The sequence below is a fragment of the Rhincodon typus genome, chromosome 32 (genome assembly GCF_021869965.1).
Source record: "Rhincodon typus isolate 14 chromosome 32, sRhiTyp1.1, whole genome shotgun sequence".
Taxonomy (NCBI): Eukaryota; Metazoa; Chordata; class Chondrichthyes; order Orectolobiformes; family Rhincodontidae; genus Rhincodon; species Rhincodon typus.
The window spans coordinates 23,900,808-23,926,290 of record NC_063363.1 but is presented as its reverse complement, the minus strand read 5'-3'; the positions used below and the strand labels follow the sequence as shown (position 1 = coordinate 23,926,290).

The 25,483-nt window shown below is 39.9% G+C and overlaps 1 protein-coding gene across 3 annotated transcripts in view; it reads left to right on the top strand.

Annotated features, from left to right (window-relative positions):
* LOC109934062 (opioid-binding protein/cell adhesion molecule homolog) overlaps nucleotides 1-25,483 on the top strand; it is a 920,827-nt gene that overhangs the window by 578,341 nt on the left and 317,003 nt on the right. For all 3 annotated transcript variants that reach the window (XM_048615652.1, XM_048615651.1, XM_048615650.1), the window contains exon 3: nucleotides 22,883-23,008. In XM_048615652.1, coding sequence (XP_048471609.1) covers nucleotides 22,883-23,008 — 126 coding nt within the window. The remainder of the gene's footprint in view (nucleotides 1-22,882; nucleotides 23,009-25,483) is intronic.

The window sequence follows — 25,483 nt, the reverse complement described above, 5'->3', positions numbered from 1 at the left end:
TGAGAGAGGGGAAAGATATAAAAGAGACCTAAGGGGCAACTTTTTCATACAGAGGGTGTATGGAATGAACTGCCAGAGGAAGTGGTGGAGACTGGGATGATTACAATATTTAAAAGGCATTTGGATGACTGTGAATAGGAAGGGTTTAGAGTGACATGGGCCAAATGCTGGCAAATGGGACTAGATTTATATATGATATCTGGTCAGCATGGACAAGTTGGACCTAAGGATCTGCTTCTATGCTGTTTATCTCTATGAACCTATGACTTTATGACCTCAATGACTCTGTGCAATCAACTTGTTTTTGTATAAGTATTCCTATAAAAAGGAAATCATTTGGAAACCAATTTAAATTTAACAACAAGCAAATGAGTGTCAAACCATTTTTTTTTAAAAGAAGAAACTAGATGAGGAAAGGATAAGTGTGATTAGGAAAGTGAAATAACTCTGTGCAGGCCGATATCCCGTCACCAAATCACCCTTTATTTACACGTGTATAGTACATGGACTCTGACCAGCCAGTTCAGAGCCAGCCACTAGAGAGAGGAAAATCCCTGAGACTCCTGTTTATATCTGTCTGCTAGGGCTCCCAGATTGGCCCAGGTTAACAATCCCAATCAGGGAACTCATACTCAATGAGACCTGGCCAACCCCATTCCAATCACTATATAATACAAAAGTACAAATAAACTTTTAAAAAGCCATCAAAATAATACAATCAGGTTTTCTACAAATATCACAGTTACAAAATATTTGTTTTGTCTCCACAGTCCCTCTAAGAGACTTATTCATGATGTTATCAGTACCATAACTTGAGCCTGAGCCTATAAAGGTCTAATATGCTATCTCACCCCAGATCTCTCAAGCACAACATTCTGTTGGGAGCATATTCCTCTGTTGTACCGTAATAGCTTAATATTTGCCCAGACACTTATGTGTCTGGCGAACATAAATAATAGTTAGTTGTAATAACTGCCTGTGGAATTCTTCAATACCACAGTATGTTTCTTTAGTTCATTTAGTGTGGGGAATAACACATGAATTGCTTCATCAGGTCAAAAACTCAGCTGGAGGCAAACTCACATCATAATAGAATTGAGATCCTTCCCCTAGAGGAAATGATTGTTAATTCATAGATCATTGTGATCATCAGCAAATGGCAGAGGTACTTGATGAGCATTTTTTATTAAGCTTTACTAAAGGGAAGTTAAATTAATGAGAAGGCAATTCTGAAAGTGGCTAACAGTGAGATGAATAACATTGCAATTGATAAAATGAAATATTTACAAAACTTAATTAAGCTACAGATTAAATGATAGAACTTGATGCATGCTGAAGGATGAGACCAAGGAAATTTCAAGGTCATTCTGCGCATGGGTGCGCAAGAGTGAGGAGTATTCAATCATACTCCTGACTTGTGCATTTTTGATGGTGGCCAGGCTTTGAGGAGTCAAGTAGTCAGTTATTAGCTGCAGGATTCATAGTCTGTAGTCTGCTCTTGCAGCCACTGTATTTATATGGTTAGTTCAGTGGTCAAAGGTAAATCCCTAAATGTTGAAAATGAGGGAGTTTGGTAATGGTAATGCTGTTGAATGTGAAGGGGAAATGGTTAAACACTGTCTTGTTGGAGATGGTCAATACATGGCATTTGTGTGGCACAAATTTGACTTGTTAAGGGTGGTACTGAGCTTCTTGAGCATTATAGGTGTTTTACTCATTCAGGATAGTCAATGAGATGCCATGTTAGGCTAGGGAGAAAGGCTGGGAGGTGAAGTAGACATTAGGTGTCTACTTCCAAGGCATAAGAAGCCCTATGAGGGATGAGGAAAATATATTAATTTTCAGTGGTGCGGCATGGGGAATGAGTGGGTGTTAGAGGCAAATAGAGATGTTTGCTGGGATAATGTTTCATAATTCTCTCCTTATGGAAAGGTAAATTATCCTTTTGGATCTGGAACCAAATAACATTTAGTGATAGTAAGGTGCATTTTAGTGAAAGTAAGGCTCCCTTTGGCCTTGTCAGAAACATGCTTGTGCATAAATTCATTGAGACTTAGGAAGTTGACAAGAAACTTGCCAACAAAAAAGTGGTGTTGCAGAAAAGCTAGGTATTTGTGCGTATACGAGTACATTATCCCTGCTTTCTCCCCATACCCCTTGATACATTTAAAAATTTATCTGACTCCTTCTTGAATATATTCATTTATGTGGTATCCATGACCTTCTGTGGTAGAGATTTCCGTAGGTTCACTACCATTTGAGTGAAAAAATTTTTCCTTATCTCAGTGCTAAATGATCTACCCCATCTCCTGAGATGATGTCCCCCTGGTTCTACATTTCCCAAGTAGGAAAGACATCCTCCCTGCATCTAGTCCATTCAATCCTGTTACGGTTTTATACATTTCAATTACATTGCCTCTCATAAAGAGAGAGAGTCCTACAGCATGGAAACAGACCCTTTGGTCCAACCAGTTTGTGCCGACCATAATCCCAAACTAAACCAGTTCCACTCGCCTGCACTTGGCCCATATTCGTCCAAACATTTCTTCCATTCCACACACGCACCACTCTCTGTCAAAAAAAAATGCCCCTCATGTCTTCTTTAAATTTTTCTCCTCTCACCTTAGAAATATGGCCCTTAATCTTGAAATACCCCACCCTAGAGAAAAGATACCTGCCATTCACCTTATCTATACACCTCATGATTTTATAAACCTCCAAAAGGTCACCTCTCAACCTCCTCCATCCTGTGAAAAAAGTCTCAGCCTATCTAGTCTGCTCTGATTATCTCCCTCAGTCCAAAGAAGTGCAGGGTAGGTGGATTAGCCATGCTAAATTATCCATAGTTACCAGGGATGAAGAGGCTAGGTGGATTAGCCATGGGAAATTCAGGGTTACAGTGATAGGATAGGGAGGTGGTTCTAGGTGGGATGCTCTTCAGAGGGTTGGTGTGGCTTTGATGGGCTGAATGGCCTGTTTCCACACTGTAGAGATTATTTGTTTCTATGATTTTGTATCAACTAGAGTGTTTATTTTTCAATAGCCACATAACCAATAGATTGTCAACTCTATTTTTGGCCTGATGCCTTTTGTTCATGCTCAATCTGGATAATAGGTGAGTGGCACTGAGTTGGTTTCGGGTTCAGAGACGGCTGTGCGGACGATTAGGAACACAAAGCATTAGAGGGAACAAGAGAGATTGGTATAGGGAGGCACTGTTGGCATAAGGGGCTATAATTTGACTGTCTGCTGTGTCTGGATTGGACAGGTAAGGTGAAGAGCATGAAGGATATTTTCGACTGAAATTTTCTTTATGCTTTGAGTACAGCACTGGACCCCACAGACAGAAAATGCAAAATGTGAGTTGTTGTTCAGGTTTGTGGGGCTGGGATTTTTTCTGACTGTGTATCATTGTTGCTGGTTGAGAAAATCACCCTCTATCATTAAAAAAAATCAAACCTTGTGACAATGTGTGATTACTGAGTATAACAATGAAGCAAGCTGGATTTTGCATTTAAACTTCTAAGTTTGAACCAAATTGATTTTTTTTGTCAAAAACATAACTCTGAATTCTTGTGTTTACTCCATAATCTACTTGATTACTTTGTTCTATGCTGCAAAGAAACATCATAACTCTTAAAATTTATACACGAGATATGCAATCCTGCATCTTTGTGCTGACATATGTTAGCTCGATAAGTCCAGGTCACTGTTTGACATCGATGTACAACATGTGCTTTCAGAACATAATTGGCAGCAGTTGATGTCCCAACACTTAGTTGTTCCTTCAATTCAATGGTTTCCCCAAGGCTTTGTTGACTGTCCTACTCTCTTCCTTCAGATTTCTGCATCCTAAATTCAACGTGATGTTGATTTTACTCTGCATTCATCACTTTCCTTCATTTATCCTCTGTTCATCCCATTTCCAATTTTTCTTTGAGAATGTGTTGCCCCCTTCAAACGGGTTAAAGGAAATCAAAATGCAGAGATTCAAATAACACCATCTGACAGCTGCCACCCCTTGCCTTTTGTAGCTTCTTGGCCCTGTTCAACCATTGAAATTGTTGTTCTTATTACCTCCTTTGATCATAAATTCAACTTTCCTGGACCTTGCATCAGTACAACTGTCTCTTGTTTTTTCCGTCTTTCATATCAAATACCTTTAACTTTAACACCTTTCAATCCCAAGTTTCTCCCAGATTTCAAGACTGCTGTGGTATCCGGGGAGATCAAGAACAACTTCTCTTGATTTCTGGAGAGAATTCAAAACTGAAAGTTTCTCATCTGTCAAGCAACTACTTCCCTGTCTTCTCTTTGTCTTTATCACAACCTTTATTGCGTATTTTTTTTAATGATGCCATGATGGTCAACATTCTTTTGAAAGTTCGTCTTTGTCTATATTTAAACTTACAATATGCAGTTTATTATTTCTGAGTTCTAATTGTTTTAATTCTGAATAGCAAAGTTATAAAAATAAAACAGTTACGAAGGAGAAAGCAACAAGAAAATTGACAATCTCATTCCATGGCTATAACAGAGATATTCAGAGTGAAAGACTCCCAGAATAATATTTTCAGGATAATTCAATCTGGTTAGTTTGTTCAATCTTATCCTTTATAATTCAGCATTATACAAAGACTGTGGGAGTAGTCTGATCATGTTTTGTTCAGGGCTCCCTGGGAATCTGCACAACTACATATGTTGCTGCAAGACCTGCAACATTATCTCGCTAATAATTGATACTGCTTCATACATTCTTTGAAGAGCTGCACTTGACAAACCTGATCCTGGAATTGCAGTGTGAAGAGTGCGCTGTAAGAAGTACAGCTTCTTAACAGCACAATGTTCTCAGATTGGCCAATTTGGCAAAGTTACCATGGAATCTTGTGGAAGTAGCTATTCCTGGATCTTAGCCTGCAAAGGGCTGCAAAGGTTTTTAATTTAAAAGCTGAATATGACATTGATATGAGTTTAGTGGCAGTGGAAAATGAACAATTAAATAAGCATTGCTTACAATGCAGAGTATGGCAATACAGACAAAATAAAGCCATACACTTCAAAGAAAATTACTGTGATCTTGTACATAGTTTCCATGGAAATGAATGGAAACTGTTTGACATTTGAAAGCCAATTTCCAAGGAATGTATTTATTTACTGACATATATTGTTATTTATTAGCGTACATATAAGGATAAACCTGGCCATTTATGGATCACATCAGGTAGATGAGACAATTCAAATAAGTTACATTAAAGATTTAGCTCTGGTAGTGGACATACTGGCTCTGGTGTTCATCAAAAAAAAAAGGAAAATAAAGCATGTACAGATTTCAAAACATCTACTGTATGTCAATCTCTGTGGTGCCTGGTTTTGATTGTCCATATGTTTATGCAGTAAGAGATAGATTAATATACGCACCCTTATTCAGTAACTAATGCTTGAAAAATATTGAATGGAGATGTCTGCTCTTAGTTATAATCACAGAATAGTTATGTCACGGAAGGATGCTTTTTGGTCATTTTTGTTTGTGCCTGTTCTCTGCAAGAGCACTCAACCACTCCTACTGCCCTTCTCTGCCTTTTCCCCCAAATTGTTGTAATTATTTTCTTTTCAAATAATTATCTGAATTCCTTTTCGACATCTACAATTGAATCTGTCTCCACTACACTCTCAGGTAATGTATTGAAGATCCCAACCACCCATTGTGTAAAAATGCCTTTCTTCATGTTATTTTTGATTCTTTTGCCACTTAGCTTAAATCAATGTCCTCTAGTTCTTCCCTTTTCCACTGAAGGGAATAGCATTTTTTAAAATCTGCTCTCTCTAGACTCCTCAGGATTTTGGGTACCTCAAACAAATAATTTTTCTTCTCTGTGGAGAATGACCCGAGTTTCTCTAATCCAGTTATTCCTGAAATTCCTCATCCCTCAACCATCCTCCTAAATCCTCACCGTACTTGCTCAAAAAGCCTTCACAACGTACCAAAAGTGTTGTGATCAGAACAGGACACAATTGTCCAGTTGAGCTCAAACAATAGTGTGCTATAAAGGTCAAACTAAAACTTCTTTGCTTTTGTATTCTATTATTCTGAAGAAGATGACCCTTCTGATAGTCCCCGAAAATCAGTTCTAAAAGCTTTCCTGTTACTGAGGTTAAGCTGAAATTGCTGGAGTTATCTTTGCACTCTAGTTGAACAAAGGTGCAACATTTGCAGTTGTGCAGTTGTCTCAAATCGCCCTTTAGGTTTGGAAGATTACAACAAGTGACTCTGTAATTTCCACATCTACTTCCCTTTGTACCTTTCCATGCATCTGATGCATGGATATTGAATATGAAGGGTCTGTATACTGACCAGGAATGAATCAGGATATCCGGTGACTCATAAATCCATGCAAGGCATACCGGAAATACCAACCACAGCACTGGGAGGAACCTCTACATCCACAGGATGTTTCTTCCACTCATTGAAGAAAAATATCAATGGATTTCTTTGCGGTGCAAGGGGAAAACTACATGCCTGTGGTAGATTGCTCTCCAAATTCCCCATCATTCAATGACTTAACAATACAATAAAATTAGCAATAGAAAAAAAATGTTCACCGAAACAGTGACCGCCATTTTCAGCTTATTCCACGCATTGGAGCATATGGTAACTGACAGTGAACCACGGTTCATTGGCAAACTGTTCCAAGGTGTGTACTAAGTGGAGAGTGATCCGTACTACATTGCCATTCTCCTGTCTATACTCAAGCAGTCTAGAAGAAAATATAGTATGCACTGTTAAATCTGTGCTTGTCAACTGTTGAGCAACAAGGAAACGTTTTCTTAAAAATGTTACATATTCATTAAAAAACAACTAAATTATAATGCCCGTATGATTTCCTCTGGGGTTTCTCACAGAAGCATAGGAAAGAATATTTTCTGGAGACGCCAAGAGAACCCTGGAGGGTTGTAAAACCTATATTACCTACATTGGCCAATTAAAGACTGCTGCCCAATTTATGGGAGCCGTTGATGATTTGGTTGATATTGCCTCTGTGGAGGCACTGCCTTGACAATATGTCAATGTGGCTGAAAGAAAGCAAAAAATTGCAATTGAAAGGTGGGAATTGCTATCAGAAACTCCCTCTGTGGTCATGAAACCCACAGCAAGATCCCCCAACCAACTGTCCCTGGTTTACCAGGCAGTTTCCCAAGGCAACAGTTGGTCCTAGCTGTGTATCAAAATGCCTGCAGAGACTCTAAAATGGTGACTTAAACAGCTGGATGGCTCATTTTGGCACCGCTGGCAATATTGCTTGGCAGCAGGGTTGATAATAAAGTTTGTTGTATAACAGTTTCTAGAAAAATGTCAGCTTCAAATTTAACCAAAAGATTTTCAGCTCCCATTGAAAGAGAAAGTATTTGTGACATTCATTCATGTTTTGCTGTCACACATGCTAATTATTTTTAGTTGAGACTTTGGACGCTAGGCTGGTCATTTTTCATTAACTGCAATTTGCATGAACTAGTTGTAAGATTAATGATGTGACATTTTCTCATTCACTTTAAAAATAAAGTGCTGACATTTGTGTTAAGCATCCCAATCTCATTCTATAGAGAGTAAAGTCTCCCTGGGGAAAGCATCAGTTCTGTTATCCCATTCAACAGATATGGAATAACAACTCATACATCTTTAATTATTATCTGCCGGACTAGTGGTATTTTATGGGTTAAGGATACAAAAGCACGTGCCCACATGTCGTGATGCGACATGGCAATAAATTATTCATTCTTGCAGTGAATATGCCTGATAAACCTTAATAAAGGACATTTGAAATATGAGGCCTGTCATCCATTATAATGAGACTCAGTTATCAGTATTTTTATCAGTGCTTTAGTTGAAATAAAAATGTGACTACAAGACAGGAAAAAGCAGAATTTTGTTACTTCAGACTTAATGAAAATCAAAATTGCTGTTTCGAAATGTAACTTACTGAAAATCATCATCAGCAAATAAATAGGTGGCCTATTTTTGACCATTAAGTAGATCTCTGGTGTTGACCAGAACCTTGCTAACTGAGCACATTGTAACATCTGACTGTGATCTGCTTGTTATATTCAGAAAAGGAAAGGAAATCAAATTCTTAAAACAAAGAAAGAAGAAAGAACTTCTGGACGCAGAAGTATCTTGGTCCGTTTGAATTCTTTGGTTGGAGACAGACATATAGAAATATTGGAATTCTTTGTGGTTTCTGTTCCCTTATTAAGTCTCATTCAAACAGAATTTCTTCAACACCATTTTGCCTGGTGCTTATATGTTGTTCAGTTCTACATAGTTTTGATATTTAGTGATGTTTGCACCATGCTGTGTCCTATTAGTAATACCTAATGACCACCTATAATGCCATTTTACATAATAGCATACAAATACTTGCTACAAATGAAGCAAATTATGGAAAAGTCATGTTTTTAAGATTTGTCTTTAATTAAGCTATTTCAGAAACCATACAGTTCAACAATAGTGTTCAGTGCAGTATTGATACCCGATGTATTGTGCAAACAGAGTGGCAAGAGTTAAAGATAGTGGTGGGTAGTGTTTGGATTAAAGGTGGGTAAAATACCAAGTAGGTATGTTGCCAGGAGGCAACATTGGCAAGAGAGCTAGCTATGTAACAGAGTATTTAGGGTAGGTCAGGGTAAGTAGGAGATATTGGGTATGGCAGATTTTGGGGAGGTGACTGATCACGCAAGGGGGTTAGTTGGGCTTAGCTGTGGATGAGGCCTGCTTGTAGGACGATCAAATCCAGCTGTGGAGTAGCTGGGGGCTGTTATCATATCTGGCGGCAGGAGAACAGGGACGGGGTTCAGGCTGGGGTAAGGGGGTGGTATCAAGACCTGGGGAAGGCCAGGAACTGACTTTGTGTCTGGATTGCTGGCTGTGCTATATTTGTTCAGGTCCAGGACAAGGGGTGGTTGGTTTGTGGATGATGATGTCGTGCAGTGTCAGGTCTGAAGATGTGGTTGAGGGTCAGACATGGAAAATGGGGCTAGATGTCAGGGGTCTTTGAGAGTGAAGCAGAGGTGTTGGATCTGGACCTGCGGATGATGGGGGAGGATGGAGGATGATGTCAAGTCATGGTCTGGGGCAACTGTAGTTGAGATATTGAGGTAAGTTGGAGGCCAGTTGAATTGTTACCCAGGAGTTAAACATATTTGGTAGTTAATAATCAAACTTTTCCTGAGTAACTATTTTGGTTAACTTCAGTGGAGCCTTCCAAATTCTCTGAATTAAATGAAGATCTTTGGAGGGTTCCAGGCATAAGGGTATTGTGGGAATCTTCTTTTTCCTGAGTAATTTCTTCAGAATCTGCTCTGGTATGCATTTTATAACGTCCCATGGACAACTCCCATTCATGCTACAGAAACCATTGTCAGGCCACTGTAAAATCAGGGACCATATGTGTTGCAAAGTTGGATAGAGTATTTGTGGATTGAAAGGCAGGACGTTAGAATTTGTTTGTCAAATGATAGGGGAGCAGGGGAAGACCATGTGGTCCTTTTAAAAGATAAATTGCATTTCCTAAGCTTGCAAATTTTAAAAAAAGGCCCAAGAGCAGCAGCAGGCATAGAGAGTTCCTGAAATTGAAACATCTGTATCAAAAGACTGTATGGTTAGCAACCCAGCCAGTAGTCTTGTTTGTTATTACGGCACCCAGTTTGAATATCAGCCAGTTAATTTGAACCAAGCACTTAGAGATTAAAAACCAATTAAATTTAAATCTGATGGTTTTGACAATCTAGGACCAATCCTATTGTAAGAAATTGATAGATAATCAAGGGTATAAAAGAAAAGCATTTTTGAAAATCAGTGTGAGACCCGGTCACATTTGCCACCGGGCCGTGGAGATCCCCAGTGGAGGGCTCGCTATGCAGGGGTCCTCCCTCTTTCTCTCGGGGATCTGGGATAGAGGGTGTTGCGTGCAGCAATCTCTTGTAAATGCAGGTTGCGGTGGTTCACAGACTCCCGGCCCAACTGTTTGTTTTGTGGAACTGTGGAGTCTGTGGACCATATGTATATTGGGTGTGGGTACTTGCACTCTCTTTTTAGTTCTCTGAAAGACCTCCTTTTGTGTCTTTGGTTGCACTTCAGTCCCAAGCTCCTGATCTCTGCGCGCCCCGTGCGGAGGGGAATGGGCAGGTCGGAGGATCTCCTCATGGATCTACTCCTGGGCCTGCCTAACCTGGCCGTTAAGAGGTCCAGGCAGCAAGCCGTAGAGGAATTCATTATGGCCGACTGCCTGCCCCTCTTCAGTGGCTATGTGCGGCCCCGGGTGTCCCTGGAGAAGGAGTACTGGCGCTCTTGATGCCTTTCAGGAGAGGTGGGCACCACGGGGTGTGGAGTGCTTTATTTCCCCCCTCAAGCTCTATTTTGATTTGATCCCTACCCTCCCTCTCACTTGTTCTTCCAAGTAAGCTTCGCTGCTAGGTGCTCTACTTGATACTGGTTCTTTTGGTCACATGTGTGTTTTTCCTGGTGGAGATATGTTAATAAAGTTATCTCCGCAAAAAAAAAGAAGAAAGAAAATCAGTGTGAGAGCAACTGCCATCTTTTAAAGTTAACAACTAGCAGCCCTAAAGAGGAAATCACTGGCTCTCACAGAATTCTCTAAGCCCTCAGAAAACCATCATCTAACTAAAAGTACAGCATGACTCTTAGCTAATATTCCTGACACAAGAATTTGACGGAGAAAGACGTTCCTGATCGAAGAACAGCGGAGAAGGCACTGAGCAATCCGCAAGACGTATCCTGGCTATAATTTCGAGAGATTAAGTTTTAAGTTTTTTCTTTAGTTAATTTGGTTTATATAGGTGAGACATATATCTATTGGAACAGCATACTATTAGAATTTTGTTTTATTTGGGAATAGTTAGTAGTTAAGGGGGAATTGTTTGGTTTGTTAGTAGTTCTGTTTATTTGTTCACTATTAGAGTAAAATAAATAAATTGTTACTTGTTGATTTTCAAGTGACTGTCAGGAGTTCATTTCATTTAACATCCTCTTTGTAACAGGTTGGGAGGTGAGAGGCAGGTTATACCACTTTTTACTTTCTTTAACAGATTATGAGGTGAGGCGAGCTTCTCTGGTTGTTTCAGTTTTAGTTATCAGAGGGGGGGAGTCAACCTTTGCTTCATAACATATGGAAAGACCTGAATACAACTGTGCCTGTAGGCAATTGATTGTGAGAGCTGGTTGAAGCATGTCTGATCTATAACCAGCCTGCTAAGGATGATTAACACATGGAAACATGTGTCCATCTGCCATCAGTAAGAATAATCTTTAATAAAGCTTTAATAAGGAATGTAATCCATAGTTGAGGGAAATTTACTTCAGCTAGCGGATGACAGCAGGTCAACCAACTCTGTTCAATGAGTTTGAGATCTTGTGTATGTTAATTTATCCTTAATTGTTTGCATTTGACATGCTGGAAAGATAGAAAATATGAAATGGTGTAGGTTTGAGACTGAAAACGAAAAACTGCTGTAGATCACAGAGCTGACATGAAGTGTGGAGGGGGCAGCATTTATGCTATAGTGGGGAGTAGGGGAGATGGGGAGGGTGGAATGCTGGGGAAGAAAGGATGTTGATATTAGTTCGGATTAAGTGATCGGAAGGTGAGAATGGCAGAACAATGGTGTGTCTAACTGCCAGACTGGAAAGAACAGACAGTCCTGCTGGGGTGGGAGGAGGAGAGAGTGGACCTGGTGACAGAGAATGTCACAAGTAAAGCTAAAGGAAAGGAAAGGAATGGCAGTGGATTCACAATTTGAAGGTGTTGAACTCAATCTCACCTCCCCACTATAGCATAAATGCAGCTCTCTCCACACTTCACATCAGCTCTGATGAAAGGTCATCTAGGCTCGAAACGTTGACTTGCTGTCTCTCCATGGATGCTGCCTGACCCACTGAGATCTCCAGCATAATTTTGTTTTCAATACACATTCCAACACCTGCAGTAATTTTGCCCTAGGTTTGAGAGTGACCCATGGTTTGATAATGTCATTTACAAAACAATAGCTGTGTTGTTTTATTGAAAGAATTTTACTATTATTCATGGACATTTGATGTTCTCGTACATAAGGGAGAGAATGGGAGAGAACACATTCAAAAATCCAACTGGTCGACATGAGAAGAAAGAAAAATTAATTTGTTGACAATATAGACATGAATGTTGCATCAGTGTCCTGTCAGCCATTGTAGTTGGAGCTTACTGGTTATGCTTTTGTTCATGTTTTAATACTTGGTGATCCAGTAGGTGTCTAACTTTGGACTCAAAAGGTTACATTTAGGGTTTGTGTGATACTGATCATTCTGATGAAGGTTCCTTTCTGAAAAAAGACACACTTTCTCATGACAAGGCAAGCAGCATCAAAATGTGCTGGGCTAAGACATAACTTGAATCACTCCAAAGGTGGTCTTCAGAATACTTGGCATTATCAAATTTCTTTACATGTATGTGTTAAAGCATCTCAACCGCAAATCTTGCTTTTCCAAAAAATACTTTCCAATTATCATCACTTATTTTGAAGTGTTTTTGCATTACATTAAAGGCTATATAATTTTTTACACAGTGTCTGCTTGAAAAGTGTAGCCTGGCAACAGAAGTGAATGATTCTTTTCCCAGCATTTAGTATATGTCAGTTTCAGTAGTTTTGTATAAGATGGTAAGAGAATTCAATGACTTAAAGAAAGGACATTGATGTGCGCTGTATTTGGAGAACAGCACTGTGATTTGGGAACAGCTCTGTTTTCTGGGATTAGAGCCCCAAAAAGTAAAATTGTTGCCTATTCCAGAGACCAACATCAAATCATGACTTGTAGTACCTAACAAAGACTAAAGTGCCTGTTCTTCGAAATGGAATTGCACAAACGTTCTGTTTACTTGTGGAAAGATGAAAGTTAGGATGTCCACAGTACTTTGCAATTTTGGTCATTGGTTATGACAAGTTCTTTAAACAAAAAAGCTACAAGAGGTGTTCTGACCTTTGAGGTTGCAGTGTGGTCATTCCTGTCCTTTTCACTCATTGGGGTCCTGGGCAGATTCTGATGCTTGCCCTCCAAGTGAACACCCTTCAAGATCTGAACTTGGGCCTTTTAACTGGATGGGTGGGTTTCCACAGCCCTGCAAAACTGCATCTGATAGAAGTGGAGGCAGCCGTTTGAAATGAATTGCTCAGCGGCCATTGTATTCTTACTATCTCATCTCCATTTAGTTTGAGTTTTGATTTTGTGAAATTCAGCACCTTTTCTTTAAGTAGTTACCTACCTTTCTCACCGTTGCAAGTTCAGAAACCTCTCAAAGCAATGCAAAGTTCAACCAGCTGTGAAGGATAAGCTTGAGAAAATAGAAAATTTAATGGGCTGAATAGGCCAAGGCATTTTTTTCCCTGCAGCATCAGAGGCCGAGAGGTGACTTGAAAGAGCTTTATAAAATCATGAGGGGCATGGATAGAGTGAATAGCCAATGTTTTTTTTCCTAGGATGGGGGAGTTCAAAACTACAGGGCATAGGTTTAAGTTGAGAGGGGAAAGATTTGAAAAGGACCTGAGAGGTAACATTTTCATGCAGAACGTGGTGCGTGTCTAGAATGAGCTGCCAGCAGAAGCGGTGGAGATTGGCACAATTACAACTTTTAAAAGGCATCTGAATGGGTACATGAGGAAGCGTTTAGAGGGATATGGACCAAATGCCGGCAAACGGGACTAGATCAGATTGGGATGTCTGATTGGTGCAGACGCGTTAGACTGTTTCCATGCTGTATGAGTCTATGATTTTTATCATCATATCCTACTTAACATTGTTACATTATTTTAACTAAATGGCTGCAGAAAGCAGTTCACACTGTTTTGGATGCAAATGCTACTGGGGCTACATGGTGATACATTAAAATGTTAGTTTTTTTTTCTATTTCAATCTAAGCCAAATAAAGCATTTTATTTGGGAGAATGTTTGATGTCACTTGAGGATTTTAATAACCTACTTACGCTTTCCCTTTGTTAAGATGATTGGATGATTACTGTAAGTAATCTTTGGATACTAGTATGTTTTCATACTCTCTGACCGAACTTTTTAATCTGTGAGGACCTCACTCCTGGGACCTGCTATAAATCACTCTCTGGGTAAATTAGATTTTCCCGAGTTGATGCTGAACAGAATGCGTCATCCTTCAGCTTGTGTGGATATGTGTGCTACATAAACAATAAATCTATCTGAAGTACAAACAAAGCAGTCATGCATTATGTTGGAGCACCAGCCTGCTGTGTAATAGATTGATAAGATGCATATTGATCACATTGTGGCAAGTGTCACTAAAGAGATATGGAGCAGAGACCACAGACTGTTCTACAAAGGAGGAACTGTTGAGCAAATCAATGTAGCCCAGTCTTATGGATGTTTTTGTGGCTCATTATGGAGTAGTATTGTGAAAGAAAGGACCACCTCATGTTCTTCACCGAATTTTATGTTGTCTTCAAAATACGTTCAGCCCAAGGAAATCAAAAATTGGTTTTCAAAAAATCATTAAGTCAATTTATGTAAAAGGCCTTGTATTCTTTCGTGATATTCTATCTATTCAATGACCTGGAATAATGATCTGCAGACCACTCCAAATATACACTCCATCATTTGTAGCAGTCAATAAACCTAAAGATTAATAACTAATTCTGCTTAATTCATTGTTATCTCAAAATTTTACTTATCAGGATTGGCTTGAACTTATTTTGATGTCACATGCAAACTTGTAAAGTTAAGTTATTGGAAAATGCATGAATCAAAGGTGGCTGGTGGCACAGTGGTTAACATTGCTGCCTCACAGCACCATGGACCTGTCTGTGTGGAGTTTACACATTCTCCCCATGCATGGGCTTTCTCCAGGTGCTCTGGTTTCCTCCCACAGTCCAAAGAGGTGCAGGTTTGGTGGATTGGACATGATAAATTGCCTTTTGTGCAGGCTAGGCGGATTGGCCATGGGAAATTTTAATTTGATTCATTATTGTGACATGTGCCTCAGGACAGTAAAAAGTTTTGTTTTGCTTGCGGTACAGGCAGATCATAACATACAAAGATCATAGGATGATTGAACTGAGTGAGGAATACAAAATTATGGCTACAAAGAATGTGCACAAAAAGCAAGATTAACGTTAGATTTGAAATTTGAGATGTCCATTCAGAAGTCTAATTAATAGCTTAGAAGAAGCTGTTCTTGAACCTTTTGGTAAATGCAGGGTTACAGGGATAGGCTAGGGGCGTAAGTCTAAGTGAGATACTTCGAAGGGTCATTGTGGACTTGATGGGCCGAATGGCTTGTTTCCACACTGTGAGGATTCTATGATTTGTCATGCATAACCTTAATTTATTTGTAAGAAGGAGGGTGGATTGATGAGGAAGGTGCAGTTGATGTTGTGTATATGGACTTTAAAAACATATTTGGCAAAGTATTCAATTAGGCTTGTCAGCAAAATTGCAGTCATCAGGATAAAAGTGACAGGAGTAGTATGGTTGCAAATAGACGAAGGAACAGAAAACTCAGAAGTTGTTATGAACGGCTGAATCATTTTGGCTTGGAATAAGTTCAACAGTAGAATTCTTCAGAATTCTGTTCGAGGACCCCTGCTCTTTCACATATACATCAGGGACTTGAGAGTCAAGAACATGATTTGAAGTTGGCATCGACACAAAACTTGGAAGTATAATGGAGAGAAGAAGACTACAATAGACTTAAGGAGGATAGACATAGTTTACATGGGGGATAATGTCCTTGATCACTGACAAGAATTTATAAATTGAATTATAAATGTGCTGTCTTACAGTATAACAGTGCTGTTAATCAAATGCTAATAATAATGGAATGCTGTAAACTGGAAGGTGGGTAACTACCCTGTCTAACCTTGACTGGCATGTAGTAACCCTCTTTAACTTGGGTGCATTATGCAGTGAGATGGACAAAGAGGACAAGAGTCAGGGAAGGTCCAACACAACTTTATTGAGCACGTAATCAAGGAAAATCAATATTTATTGGACTCTATTTTACTTTAATTAAACTCTATCAAAGTATTTACAGGAGTCTTCAGTAAACAGTCTTAAATCTCTAAGTAAACAGTCTACACTAGCTATCTACTTCTGACACATACTTCTGAGGATTCACTACACCCTTTCCATAGCTCCCTATCACTGTATTTGAACCATTTGTCTGAAAGGACTGGTAATACCCTTTAAGTAATGCTGGGACAGGCTGCTCCTCAGTCTTTGACCGTTGGCTAATGTTTCAGGATCTATAGTTGTCGATTTGGTCTTTTCCCCCTCATCTCGGGCTGGTTCTGGTCTTCAGATCATCTCATCGAGGTGGTCTTCAGGGTCTGGTCACTCTGATAATGTTCACCATGAGGTACAAGGAGACGAAGATGCTGTATAGCTCGGCTGCTCGGCTGCCAGTCCAGGGTGATCTCTGAAGATGCCTTTGAAGAAGGTGCAAAAGCAGAGTGAGTCGGGCTCCAGGCTGTCCATTTCTCTCACTCTTTGCACACTTCTCGAAAATTCTGTGGCCCTTTTCCAAGACGAGCATTGGTTAGGGGCAGGAAGATTCAATGAGATGACTACTTTCCATTTGAGGGATTACACGACATGGTTTTGAAGTTTCAACTGACAGTTGGTGTCCCTGTCAGGCAATACCTCTGGCGTCCTACTAAGCTGAGTGTCACCAGGTCTGCATGGCATTCCTCTATCAAAACAGCTTCACTGGAGGTGGGTACAATGGTTCATCCTGAAACAATGTGGCCATTAACACCTGCTCAGGCAGTTCTAGATCTGTCTGATTTCATTGGGAAGTTGATTGTCCAAGGCCTGGCTGCATGAATACTGTCTATTCCAGCTCTGCAGTTTGCAAATTGCAGAGTCCAGCTCGGTTTAAACTCGGCTTCAACATTTGAGTTGTTATCTATGCTCATGCTCTTGTAACAAATCCTGAAGATCACAGGTCACCTAACCGCAGTAAAACAAGACAGAAAAGCACATTTCATCTTTGTTGCCTTTCAACCCTTCTAATTATGCCAAAAAACTTCAAATTAAATTTAAATATTTATCAGTTTAAAAAAACTGTCAGTCAACCTTAAAATTATGCATGGTATTACCAATGAATGTCACAAACATCAGTTTATTTTTGATAAAGTAAGCATTTGTGTACCAAAAAGGATCAAAACAAGAACCTCCATTAGTTCCTAAATTTTTATTGGATTTAAGCCCCTTCATGGCATCAGTTCTCACTGTCTCAGCTTATTCCAGCTTTTGCATTCCCTGACCCCTTCCAGAAACAAACCCCCATCGCCCCCATTTATTCAACTTCAGCTCCTTACATTTTCCTTACCTTCAGTTACCTAGCCCCATACATGAACATATCTACCTGCAGGGAGAATCTATTGCCCTTATACTTCAGGACAGCAATCCAGCTTCTAATTCCCAAAATGCAGCCCAGGCCATCGCTAATCTTTTCTCTTACTTGGTGTTCATCCCCATGAAAAATTCAAGATTCTTTTCCAAAATTAAAATTCTGGCATGTTGTGAGTTTTGTACATCTTCAGCGACAGAACAGAATGCTGCAAGAATGGCATTACTGTAGCTTTGAACTATACTGTAGTACGGCTATGCACAGTGCAAACATTCTACATATTTCACTTGCAAAAATTTCCATGTGAACGTTTGCAGCAAAGGCTTGTTGAACATGGTTTGCATTTTGCTTCGAAAGATCATGTTTCAATGATGACATTTGGCAAATAGCAAACTATCTGGATTGAGCTGATCCAATTATACATTGAGTGCAAATTTCAAGATTGATTTGATCAATTAAGCATAACCAACCTTGACACATCAACGTAGAATATAATGGGTACTACTACGACTTGATACAGCTATTGTAAAACACCTGTAATGTCTGTCTGTCACTGTCTCTTGCTGCAGAAATGTGCTGACAGCTCTTGCAGTTGTTTGTTGAACACAGCAAGCAATTGCTTTTAAAAAAGAAGCAGGAGTAGATCATTCACACCCTTGAACCTGTACCTATAACATAAGATAATGGTTGATCTGCTTGCAATCTTAAATTCACATTCCTGCTTCTCCCTGAAACCATTCACCTTGTACTTTGCCAGGAAACTATCCATCTTTGCCTTGAAAATATTCGAAGACTTTGGTTCCAATGACTTTTCAGGAAGTGAGTTTCAAAGACTAATGACCCTTTGTCTCAACTTTGTTTGAAACAGGCGACCTGATTTTTAAACAGTAATGTTAGTTTAAAATTCTGTCATAGTTGAAAGTATCCTCTCCACATCGACCTGTAGATCTTATATACAATACAATACAGCACAGGAACAACCCCTTCGGCTCACCAAGCCTGTACTGATTCTTAATCCTTATTTAGACATGCTAGTTATTGCCCAGGTGCAGTTTCTATCCCTCTATTTGCCTCCTGTTTATGTATTTATCAGATATACTTTAAATGTTGCTAACGTACTTGCTTCCATCACCTCTACTGACAGTACATTCCAGGCACCCACCATCCTCTGTGTGAAAATTTTTTTCCCACATTTCTCCGCTAAACTTCCCCGCGCCCCCGCATCGCCTTAAATCTGTGCCTTCCTGTAGTTGACCTTTCCACCCTGGGAAAAAGCCTCGGACTATCCACCCTATCTATACCTCTCATAATGTTGTACATCTTTCTTTTGCCTCTTGCTCTTCTAAACTCCAGCAGATGCAAGGCTTGCCTATCAGTATGTGTGACCAACTGTGTACCACGAGGATCTGTGTCAGGGCCTCAGTTCTTCATATTATTTATCAACATCTTAGATCATGGCACAGGAAGTCATACATCCACATTTGCCGATGACACAAAGTTGGGTGGAATTACAGACAGTGTAGATGATCGTGTAAAATTACAAAGGGATATTTGTAGATTAAGTGCATAGACAAAACCATGGCAGATGGAGTTTCATGTAATCAATTTTGATGTTATCCATTTTGGACTGAGAAAAGGATAGATTGAGCTATTTTCTAAATGGTATGAAGTTAAGTACAGTGGATGTCCAAAGGGACTTGGGGTCAGGTGCATAGATAATTAAAATGCTACAAAAAGTTGCAGAAAATAATTCAGAAAGCAAATGCAATACAGGCATTTATGTGTAGCGGACTGGAGGATCAAAATGCAGAAGTTATTCTGTAGCTATACAGAACCCTGGGTCGACTCCACTTGGAGTACTGTGAGCCAATCTGGGCATCACACCACAGGAAGGATATATTGGCCTTGGAGGGTGTACAATGTAGGTTTACAAGAATGATAACTCAATTTCAGAGTTTAAATTATGAGGAGAGATGATATAAATTCGGCCTATTTTCTCTTGAGTTGAGACGGTTAAGAGGTGATCTGAATGAAGTCTTCAGACAGGAAAAGAAAGGGTAGAAAAAGATAACCTGCTTCCACTGGACACTCTAGAACTCAGCGACATTGGTCTGGCCTCAATTTCCAGACTTTCAGGAGAGATTTTAGGAAGCACTTCTACACACAAAGTGCAGTAAATGTTTGGAACTCTATTCCACAAACAGCAGTGGATGTGGAATCAGTTGGTAACTTTAAATCTGAGATAATTTTTTGTTAAGCAAAGATATTAAGGAAATGGACCAAAGGCGGTTATGTGGAGTTAGGCCACAGATTAGCCATGATCTCATAGAATGATGGAAAAGGCTTGTGGGACTGAATGGTCTCCTCCTGTTCGTGTTCCTATGCTTCTATCTAACCTTTCCTCAGAGGAAAGTTCACTCATTTCAGGTATTACTTTGGTGTACATTCTCTAGACTGTTTCCAGTTCATTTACATCCTTCCTTAAATGAGATGACCAATATAAGACATAATATTCCAGCAACGTTCTTACCAATGGTTCCATAGAAGTGAAACATAAATTACCTGCTTTTGTTTCAATTCCCACCACAATAAATAAAAATATTCCATTGGTGCTATTCATTACTTGCTGTACCTGTATAATGGTATTTCATGATTTATGTTCAATGCATCTCAGGGCTCTGCAATCTCTCACCGTTTAGACAAAATATTTATTTTTTATTCTTCGAGCTAATGTAGACAATTTCATACTTGTACACATTTTACCCAACTTGCCAAATCTTTGCCTTCTGACTGAACTATTTTTATCTTTTTGTAGTTTCCTTACATCCTCTGCATTATATACTTTCTGACCTATCTCAACAAATTTGACAACTATACTTTCTGTCACCTTATCCAAGTCAATTATGTAAGTTATTCAGTTGAAGTCCAGCACTGATCCTTGATTCATCTTCCCAACCAGAAATTATTCCATTTAAGTCAGCTGTGCTTCCAAATAGCTAACCAATCTTCTTGTCATGCCAATTCCTACAAACGTGAGCTTAATTGACACAATAACCTTTGATGTGGCACTTTATAAAGTACCCTCTGGAAATCTAGGTATAGTACATCCACTGGTTCCTTTTTATCCACAGCATGTGGTAGTTCCTGAATGGAATTCGAATAGTTTGGTTGAACATGATTTCCCTTTAACATGTTGAATATTTTGAACTTATCAAAGCGCCCAAGTATAAATTCTTTAATAATTATTTCCAACATTTTTCCCATGGCAGATGTTATGTTTGACTGGTCTGGAATTTCCTGCTTTCTGTCTTCCTCTGTTTTTGAATAGGAGTTATATTTTCTATCTTTCAATCTGATGGGACAATATCTGAATCTTGAATGTTTTGGAAAATTAAAACCAACTGTTATGCATCTACTTTCTCACTTGTCCCTTGTTTAAGATCCTAGGATCAAGTCTACTAGGACTTGTCAGACTATAGCTCCAACAGTTTACTCCGTATCATTTAACTGGTGATTGTAGTTTTCCTGAGTTTCTCCCTTGTTGCTATTCCTGATTTATAGCGCTCTCTGGAGAGAGAATTTCATATTCTATAACAGAAGACTGATGCAAAATGCCTGTGCAATTCATCCGTTATCCCATTATCAATTCTCCAGACTCATTTTCTATAGGGTTAGCACTCACTATTGTCTCATCTGCCAATTGTCTCTGCTCAATTATATGATTTTACTTTAAGTTTGATGCTATCTATAACCTTTCTAGTTGTCAAAGGATAGTGGGCCAATCAGGTATTGATTTTGATTAGGGTAAAAGGCCCTTAGCTTGGAAAAAGGGTTTTTTTTTGTCGGTTTCAGTTTGGGGCAGTTTTGCAAAAGTGTTAGCTGAAGCCACTTGAGTAAAGCAGTTGCTGCTGAGAAGAGGTTAAAAAATGTTTAGGATTAAGTTAGCTTACCTCAGTGTAAGGAGTGTATAAACCTCTAAAGGAGTTATTTCAAATTGAGAATGTTTATTATCAGTTGTATGAAGATTCCAGGAAGTGGCTTTGGATTTTTAAAATTAATTTCAAAAATATACTTTAATCATAAAAATATCTTTATGTATATACAAAGTCTGTAAAGCAGTTTGGTTCTTTATAGGACCATGAGAAGAAACAAACAAACATTGGAGATTGACTCCACCCAACAAAAAAAAAGGTGTCTCTTTCTTGTACAAGACTATATTTACATGCATTTGAGGCACCGGGGTGCCCAATAACTGAACAAATAGCCATTTAACTTTGGAAGAAAAACCTTGCATGTTGGTCGTTCTCCACTGCATCTCGGTGACAGCTGGCCCAAACTTTAGTGCCTCACTGAGCACGTAGTCCTGGGCCTTGGAATGTGCCAGTCTACAACACTCAGTCCAGTTCAACTCCTTGCACTGGAAGACCAATGAGTTTTAGGAGTTGAATACACCGTTAAATCAAACCTGAAAAGGGTGATAGATAAAGGAATTCCTTCTGGTGCGAATATTGTGAATACCCATGTTTGGATTAATGGATTTTGTTTTGTGTTTCAAAATCTTTAAGCATTGTTGTATGTAAAAAGTTTGTTTATTCTACTTTTTCTTCATTTCTTTGGCATAATAAACTTCTGCATGATTGTCAAAAAAAGTTTACAATCTTGCATGCTAATGTTTCAGTGAAATAAGAGACTACCTGGGTAAAACCAAGCAAAAACAAAAATGATCTATGAAGCCAGATCTCAGTTTGGAGTTTAATTTGTCCAATAATAACATAAGCTGGAATCAGAACAACTCATGCTTCAATTCCCAGACTTGGGAATCTGATACCCTCTTGCTGAAGCCTTTATACCACTGTATTTAGACTTTCTTAGCTTCAAAAAATCCCTCAGGTTTTTAACCAAATGTCGCCAACCTGGAATTTTTATTAATCACCTTGCACTGATGTTATTATTTTGTAAAAAAAATTAAAAACCTGCTAGGTCCCTGCTATCTGACTTGTCCAGCAATACCATCAGCTGGGATCATAACAGTGTCAGTGTTGTATCTGTAACAGAGCTTGGTGAAAAAAAATCAATATGTTATCAAAGTGTCATCTTGCTCTTTATTGTAGAATCATGTTACTAAATTGTTCAGGGTAGCAATGTCTTAGAGACCGGAATTTAATGTCTTTTTTTAATTCTGATTTTTCTTAATATTGAACAAAGGTCAAGGAAGTTCAACTGCCACTAAAAATTGTATGTATTTTTGTCAATTCACATGAAGTCATGTACTAGTGATGAGTTTTTTTTTGTGAAACACCAGCTGTAAGGAAACTGAGTTTACCTGATGTAATCTTGCAGCAAGGAATGTAATTTGGGGCATTACTGTTGTATTTTTGAGAGATATTAATTGCAAAGACAGAAGTGACTGAATTTTCACATGATTGTATTAAAAATAATCCTACTTTGTCTACCTCCCCCAGTTCCACCAAAAATCGTCAACATCTCCAGTAGTGTCTCTGTGAATGAGGGCAGCAATGTGACTCTCATGTGCCTCGCGATTGGAAGGCCAGAACCAACTGTGACATGGCGCCACCTTTCTCCACCAGGTAAGGCACCTTTCAAACCTTGCCAGTCAAAATAAACTATAGACACAGGATAGCAATGATTTGTAAAAGGAAACATTTTGAGTTCACCAGAGAGATTTGCTCCAATTCATAGTGCAAGTTGCTTATTAGGTGAAATACATGTAACCATCCTGTTAGGGTAATATACAAAGAATTTGTTGTTTTGGGGATAATGGATGGAACCAAGTTAACATTGAAATTGGACCTGATTTTGTAACTTTAAGTATATTATTATTGATTAAATTAAAATTGCCTTTCAAATTCCGAAGATTTGTGGAGCTATGAAAAGACAATTAACGTGCTCCCACGAGGAGCTCGAACAGTTCATCCACTTCACCAACACCTTCCACCCCAACCTTAAGTTCACCTGGACCATCTCTGATACCTCTCTCTCCTTCCTGGACCTCTCTGTTTTCATCTCTGGCAACCACCTGGAAACCGATATCAATTTCAAGCTCACCGACTCCCACAGCTACCTAGAATACACCTTCTCCCACCCACCTTCCTGCAAAAATGCCATCCCCCATTCCCAATTTCTTCACCTCCGCCGCATCTGCTCCCAGGATGAGGCATTCCACTCCCGTACATCTCAGATGTCCTCGTTTTTCAAGGACCGCAACATCTCCCCCTCAGTGGTCGAGAACGCCCTCAACCGTGTCTCCCGCATTTCCCGCAACTCATCCCTCACACCCCCTCCCCGCAATAACAACCAAAACAGAATCCCCCTCGTCCTCACGTACCACCCCGCCAACCTCCAGATCCAATGTATCATTCTCCGACACTTCCGCCATCTGCAATCCGACCCCACCACCAAAGACATTTTTCCCTCCCCACCCTTATCTGCTGTCCGGAGGGACCACTCTCTCCGGGACTCCCTTGTCCGCTCCACACTCCCCTCCAGCCCCACCACACCCGGCACTTTCCCCTGCAACCGCAGGAAGTGCTACACCAGCCCCTACACCTCCCCCCTCACCCCCATCCCAGGCCCCAAGAAGACTTTCCACATCAAGCATATATTCACCTGCACATCTGCTAATGTGGTATACTGTATCCGCTGTTCCCGTTGTGGCCTCCTCTACATCGGGGAAACCAAGCGGAGGCTTGGGGACCACTTTGCAGAACACTTACGCTCGGTTTGCACTAAACAACTGCACCTCCCAGTCGCGAATCATTTCAACTCCCCCTCCCATTCCTCAGACGACATGTCCATCCTGGGCCTCCTGCAGTGCCACAACGATGCCACCCGAAGGTTGTAGGAACAGCATCTCATATTCCGCTTGGGAACCCTGCAGCCCAATGGTATCAATGTGGACTTCACAAGCTTCAAAATCTCCCCTCCCCCTACTGCATCCCAACACCAGCCCAGCTCGTCCCCGCCTCCCTAACCTGTCCTTCCTCCCACCTATCCCCTCCTCCCACCTCAAGCCCCACCCCTATCTCCTACCTACTAACCACATCCCACCTCCTTGACCTGTCTGTCCTCCCTGGACTGACCTATCCCCTCCCTAACTCCACACCTACACTCACCTTTACTGGCTCCATCCCCACCTCTTTGACCTGTCTGTGTCCTCTCCACCTATCTTCTCCTCTATCCATCTTCTATCCGCCTCCCCCTCTCTCCCTTTTTATTTCAGAACCCCCTTTCCCTCCCCCATTTCTGAAGAAGGGTCTAGGCCTGAAACGTCAGCCTTCCTGCTCCTCTGATGCTGCTTGGCCTGCTGCATTCATCCAGCTCTACACCTTGTTATCTCCATAACTTTTTTGTTTACTTTGTTTATGAATGTATTATTTTTACACATACATAATTAACTTTTGATGGTTTGCTGATGGGAAACGTAGAGAATACTCAAAGTCACTACAGTGGTTTGGAAGATATTTAGTTGGCCTTGAATCTTCAACAAGCAAAACATGTATCACTGTGCTGTGTTTACCTATTGTTTTTTAAGGGGTATTGAAATTTTGAACATGTTGATATACTCTGCAGTGATGACCTATCACTACATTATAAAATATAGCTTCCTAAATTCAGCCTAGTGAAAGCATATTTGCCATGTACGATGTACTGATTGTCTCATGTGGGGCCACATGGATCAGCAGTCTATAGATCTATCTGGCACTTTGTCTCATGGTATGTTTCTTGCATTGATTGAGCAGCTGAAGATTTCTTAGATCAAAAACTGAGCTGCCCTCATAGGAATAGCATATCAGCAAGTGGTGCATGCCTTAATGTGATTGCATTCTTTCAAACTAGTTCTGAGATTAGGGCCAATGGATCCTCTCAGCTGTCTTGTGGTTGAAGGTGAGAGTCTGGACAGCTAAATTCAAAAATAATTCAGGCATTTTGTTGATTCCATGTTCTTTGATTCCTTGGGGTTTTCATTTCCATTATTCTCTGTTTTTAAGATCTTCCACACTTCTAGTCTGTATTCAGTACTAATAGGAATAGCATTTTGTTCC